This window comes from Rhineura floridana, chromosome 18, assembly GCF_030035675.1.
Source record: "Rhineura floridana isolate rRhiFlo1 chromosome 18, rRhiFlo1.hap2, whole genome shotgun sequence".
NCBI classification, from domain to species: Eukaryota; Metazoa; Chordata; class Lepidosauria; order Squamata; family Rhineuridae; genus Rhineura; species Rhineura floridana.
The window spans coordinates 2,479,315-2,485,339 of NC_084497.1; the positions used below are offsets into that span (position 1 = coordinate 2,479,315).

Sequence of the window (6,025 nt, forward strand, 5' to 3'; positions counted from 1 at the left end):
ACTCAGGCAGGAGGGAGGCCTTCGCAGCTTTTTATAGGCCTGGCCTCAATAACAAAACATTGCATGTCTCTGTGTTTATCTGCCTTGAATCCAACGCAAAACTGTCGTAGATGCAATGTTTGGGAACATAGAACCAGACCGTTCTGTCACCCTTGAAGCATCCCACACCAGCAGAGCAGTTGTGTCTGCCTAAAGCGATGGAGCTTTTCTGCTACGATAACACTCTTTGGGAAGGAAGGGGAAGATACGTTTACAGAGACAAATCCTCCTTGGCCACCTGTTGTGTATCTCCTTTCAGAGCATCCTTTTATCACCAGGATCACCGACACCTGGTTCACCTTTCAGAGCTCCTGGCGGTGGCAGATGCGCTGGGTACAAATGGGCTTCTCTTTTTCCTTCTTCCCCGTGTTTTGAGTCTGGTCTATGCAGAGGAAGAGAGAAACTAATCCCCATTTTGACTGTCAAATTGTTTGCCTCTAACCAGCAGCGGGTGTCCTTTTTGGGGTGGGCAAAGCAGAAGCGAAGACGTCTCACCGGCCGTTGACGAAGGCTGTTTCCGAGAGGGACGTTCTTTGGAGAGTTTGAGTTCCAAGATGGAAAACCCCAGGATGAAAAAGGCACCAACCATTGCTGCTCGTGAGACGGGTAGGGAGGACATAACTGTATTTATACCGGGTTGTATTTCAGCGTTAGTCCTGCTCAGAGTGCCCCCATTGAAATGGATAGACGAGACTAACCTGGGCCCATTGATTTCAGTGGGTCTCCTGTGAATAGACCTTGGTTAAATGCCTTCAATCCTGGAGAGCCCACCACATCCCTACATCACTGGTTCCATTTTTGTACTTCTGGGACATGTTCTTGTATTCTGAGGAGATGAAGCTTCTCAAGTATTATTTTGTTCACCTATCCTGACAGGACCTGGACCTGGGTGCTACAGTCTGCCGCCTACAGTTGGGTTTGTCAACCACGACTACACTCGCTTCGCCAACCCGGCTTACTCCTTCCACCAGAGGCTCAAGAATGGGAGTGAGTAGTTGAACTGCTGGGTGGAGGGTTACTTGTAAGTAGGGAGCGGGGAGAAATGAAATTAAGTTTATATCGCAAGCCAAATCCATCAAATTCGCAATGTCTGAATTTTCTCTATGAAAACTGACACAGAGCCATCCTTTGAAAATTGCATGTCTCCAAATTTTAGGAATTTGCTGTTCTCCAGCCAAACAAGGTTTATGAAGTGTTTTGTTAGGAGGAATTTGCACAATAAGTCTGGAGAATTTTTAAAACTGGCAACATGAGAAATGGAGGAAATTGGAACGGATCCACCCATCCCTTCTCCAGGGGAATGGTGGGAGAATGGTTGCCGTCCCTTGGCAACTGTTGTCTGTGGCTTCTGCCTCACTCTGCCTAATGGTAGGGCAACCATGTGCATTATGTGTCCTTATGCATTCAGTTATGCACATAGGTGGGCATATTCCTGTATGCAGCCGTGCTGTAAAGAGGAGCTTGCTGTGTTCACCGCAACCCTGATAGTCCTGTGGTTTTTGTTGTTGTTTCTTTCTCTTCTCAGTATATTTGAAGGATTCAAGTCCCGGCCCCTGTTACTATGTGGAACCTGAGGTGACGCGCTTCGGCAGAGCTAGGGGTCCTTCCTATTCCATGCTGGCCCGACTGAAAACTCCAAGTAAGCTGGGAGAGGGAGGTGAAATGAGGAACACATGGATTTATACACATGTACATTTCCCCCTGGTGGGGTGCAGCTTCGATGGCAGTGGAATCTGCTCTGGGTTTTCGTCTGAACTTCCAAGGATCCATCCAAGGTGCTGAAACCCTTTGGACAGTCTATGTTTCAGCACCTTGGACAGCACATTTGAAGGTCAGGTTAAGCATGCTGGACAGCTCCTTGAAACTTGGGCTGAAACCCAGAGTGGATCCCAGTGGCCCACTGACGTTGGCGTCACCAGCAGCCCGTACCTGGTGGTGAAAATTAGCTGGTATGATCAGAGATTAAGGAAATAGGCAGCGGTCTTATATATAGTCAGGCTTCTTGGTCCATCTACACCAACTGGCAGTGTTCCATCAGCTAGATTCAGGTGGACTACAACACGTCTTTGGAGAACACGTATAGTTTGAAATCTATGGGATTCAAACTGAAATGCAAATAAATATGAAAGAAAAGATAGCAATATCAGTAAAAATCAAAGAGTGTTACAATTGCTACAACAGGCGGAAAAGTATTAAGTAGCCTGCCAAGTCCCTCAGTTGTCCATGGGGGGGGAGAGAAATTTAGGAACCACTGCCTCATACTGAGTCAGATCATTGGCCCACCTAGCTCAATATTGTCTGCACTCACTGGCAGTGGCTTTCCAGGATTTCAGGTGGGGCTGCGAGAGACCCCTGAGTCTGAAATCCTGGGAAGTCACTGCCAGTCAGTGCAGATGACACTGGTCTAGGCAGACCAGTGCTCTGGCCCAGTGGAAGGACACTTCCTGTGGTCTTACCTTAGTCCTGCACTGTGACCCCTACACCATACTGCCTCTATGCAAGGCTGCCTTTATCGCCTTAGAGTCCCAGTTCAACTGTGTGCATTTCCCTTCCTAGGTCTCCCTCTGACCCCTGGACCGGGTGCGTACAGTCCAGAGAGGGCCTTGCCTACATCCCAACGGAGGCCACTGTCCTTCTCCATGGGTGCCCGCACCAAGTACCGCCTGGTGGACCCCATTCCTGCCCCCAACAGTTACACCCTTCCCTCGCTGCTGGGCCCATGGGTCCCCAACAAACCCTCCAGCCCATCTTTTACTTTTTCCGGTTGCACCACCAGGGGTAGCTACTCCCAAGATCTCTCCCAAATGCCTGGCCCAGGACATTACAAAGTCACAGACTCCAGTGTCTACTTGTGCCATCCTCCGTCCTTCTCCATGCTGGGGAGGTTGAAGAAGCCCACAAGGGGCCCTCATACTCCAGGCCCGGGGGCGTACAGCCCTGAGAAAGTGACGGCTCACATGGCGCGAGCCCCTGCGTACTCCCTCGGCATCCGCCACTCGGAATATCTCCTGCCTCTCATCCTAGATGTTCCAGAATGGTAGCGTCACCAGAGGTGAGGAGAAGACAGCAGCATGGCCTGGCTGCTGGCTCAGGCCCCAGCCTCTTGTTCTCGCAGTGGCCAACCAGGTGCCCGTTATGGGAAGCCCGCAAACAGGGCTGGAGTACAAAAAGCAGCTCTTTCTAGCAGCCAGTCTCTTCTTATGTTTTTAATTTTTTTTAAAAAAAATAAAATGTGTTTTTTAAATGTGTATATTTGTTTTTAATGTTTTCAATTGTTGTAAACTGCCCAGAGAGCTTTGGCTATGGGGCGGTATATAAATGCAATAAATAAATAAATGCAATAAATAAATGACAGCCAGCCATGATGGTTATGCTCTGTCTCTACTATGGTATGCCAATTGCTGGGGAGCACCAGTGGGGAGAGTTGCTATTGCGCCTGCAGCCTGCTCAAGGGCTTCCTATTTGGGCACACAGTTGGGAGTTCAGGTGCTGGTCTCGATGAGCCTTTGGCCTGATCGAGCACCAAGGCTCTCCTTATGTTCTTCAGGACAGCAGCGTTTGCTCATCAACCTTTCGCAGCCTCAAGAGCAGTGCTGCACACAATAGCCAGCAGAGGAATAATTTGCCCTCTGCTTTCTCCGTCTCTTTTGAACTCCATACCTGCCAAAGGGTGGAGTGCTTGCCTGTTCTTGGCCTGCCATGGTGCAGCCAACAGGTGTCAACTCCAAAATCTTCTGCCATCTTTTTCTCTCTTGACTCATGTTTAACCTGGAGAAGAGTAGACTGAGGGGAGATATGATAGCACTCTTCAAGTGCATGAAAGGTTGTCACACAGAGGAGGACCGGGATCTCTTCTCAATCGTCCCAGAGTGCAAGACACGGAAGAATGGGCTCAAGTTGCAGGAAGCCAGATTTCGACTGGACATCAGGAACAACTTCCTGTTAGAGCCATACGACAATGGAACCAATTACCTAGAGAGGTAGTGGGCTCTCCAACACAGGAGGCTTTCAAGAGACAGCTGGACAGCCATCTGTTGGCAATGCTTTAATTTGGATTCCTGCATTGTGCAGGGGGTTGGACTTGATGGCCTTATAGCCCCCTTCCAACCCTACTATTCTATGATTCTATGACTTGGCCAGAGGATAATCCGAGCCTGTTAGGAGGGACTTGACAAGCTCAGGAGAGCACTGGAGCATGCCCAGCTCTTTACTCCAATCCTCTTTAATGAACTATTTTGCTTTGCCGGGCTGGAGCTAGCTGGTGGCTTAGCAAGCCACAGACAGAGTTTGGCTGCCTTCAGAATAAATGATGCCCATCTTGCAGGCGATGGAAGACGCAAGTGGAAACTAGCCCTGGTATCCAAAATCAGAGGCTTAGAATGGCTGCACAGTTACCTTCTTAACTGGGGGAAAAACAGGAGTCTCTTACAGTGGTGTCGCAATCCTGTGCCCCACGTAGCAAGCTGTATGCTGACCCACACTCTGAAAACTTTTAGTATTTATTTATTGCTGAGCAGCATTGTGAGTTCCAGGCTCCTTAGGAGTTATGCTTTCCTAGAGATCCTGGTTCCTAATCCTGCTGCCTAATGAAGTCCACAGCAGGTGTTTATTTTGGGAGGGGAGGAGGGTTAGAGGTGGGATGGGCACTTTAGTGTTTTCACAGTGATGTGATCTGGAGGACCACATGAACCCGAGCTTGAACTGGGTTTGAGTTCAAAATGAGCTAATTTGGGCCTAATCCGAACCGAGCCAAAAAGAACTCATTCTGAATTGGGCCAGTGAAAGCTTGGTGGTCACTGTGTATTGGTGAGAAACCAGATTTTGTTTTCATTTTAATGAGAAACAACTAAATTTATACTTTTTTGAACCAAACACAGCCTTCCTTTGAAATTTGCCCTTCTCTGAATTTTGCAATGCAGTTTTCTCCAATGAAAGAATGTTACCAAAAATGGGCATGTTAGGGGAAAGTGTTTGTAAAAATGCATAATCTGTTGAAAATAAAGTACAAGAACGCATTAGAGCAGCAGAAGTGTGTACGTTATTCAAAACTGCATAAACCCACATGTTGGCAGAAATTCGCACTAAAGTGTTGATGAATTTTTCATGAGAATATTTTGGGTACAAAATAAAATAAAATCCCAGATTGCTTCAGAAGTAAATTTAAGACTGGGAATATCAGATGCAGAGTGAAACCAAAATAGACAGATTTGTCCACTTGTAGTCACCAGTTGAAATCCTGCTGTTGGTTCAAATCCTGATCCTTACTATTCTGGCAATCTTCTTCCCAGAGCACAATCCTATTCATGTCCCATTAAGTCCTCTACAGGCCTTACTCTCAGATAAGTGGGCGTAAGATTGCAGCCTGTTTGTTGTCAGAAGCCTTTCCATGCTGTTGCGTGGCCTCAGGCCATTTGCCTTTAGCCATTTATTTATTGGTATGTTTTTAGTTTATTGCATTTTTTTTTAAAAAAAATGTGTCCGTTTGACTCATAAGACCTCTGGGAGGCTGGTTGGCTTCAAGCCAATGAAGAAACCACCAGAAATCAAATAAATTAAGTCCGAACACATGGCTCCTTGGGAGCAATTTGCATTCTTCCCCTCACCCCTTTTGCACTCAGAATCGTTAATGTTTCCACCATGCAAGACATGCTTTTTCTCCTCTCTTTTCTTCCCCCCCCCTTGGGAGCATGGGGTCTGGGGTGACTGCAGAAACAGCCAACCTCACTCTCGTTCTTGCCTGCAAATATAACTCGGGGGCCCGGGGAAGCGTCTTGACTTCTGCAGCTGTTGGCTGGGGAGGAGGGAAGCCAGAGCACCATTACATCATAGCGTGTGAACTGATCTTCCCAAGGGCTGGGTGGGGGTGGAGGAACTGGGAGGAGGGATGGGTTTGTTGGAGGTTTGTGTATGTGCACGGGCGGGTGGGGGGGTTGGCGTGGCGGCGATGATAGGCGAGCGAGAGCAAAGTGATCGGGAGCACTCTAAA

The 6,025-nt window shown here is 48.0% G+C and overlaps 1 protein-coding gene across 1 annotated transcript; it reads left to right on the forward strand.

Moving 5' to 3' along the window:
- The first annotated feature begins 438 nt into the window (after positions 1-438).
- Positions 439-3,085, forward strand: CIMAP1D (CIMAP1 family member D). The gene is made up of 4 exons (XM_061601514.1): positions 439-645; positions 916-1,026; positions 1,565-1,678; positions 2,596-3,085. Exons 1-4 carry the CDS (start codon positions 594-596, stop codon positions 3,078-3,080), a joined length of 762 nt encoding a protein of 253 aa, XP_061457498.1. The 5' UTR covers positions 439-593; the 3' UTR covers positions 3,081-3,085.
- The last annotated feature ends 2,940 nt before the right edge of the window (positions 3,086-6,025 follow it).

Bases quoted from the DNA above. Each gene is read 5' to 3' on its own strand.
- CIMAP1D (XM_061601514.1), top strand. From the start codon at position 594: ATGGAAAACCCCAGGATGAAAAAGGCACCAACCATTGCTGCTCGTGAG. The intron at 646-915 runs GTAGGGAGGACA...CTATCCTGACAG, and splicing joins CATTGCTGCTCGTGAGACGG to GACCTGGACCTGGGTGCTAC. The intron at 1,027-1,564 runs GTGAGTAGTTGA...TTCTCTTCTCAG, and splicing joins CCAGAGGCTCAAGAATGGGA to TATATTTGAAGGATTCAAGT.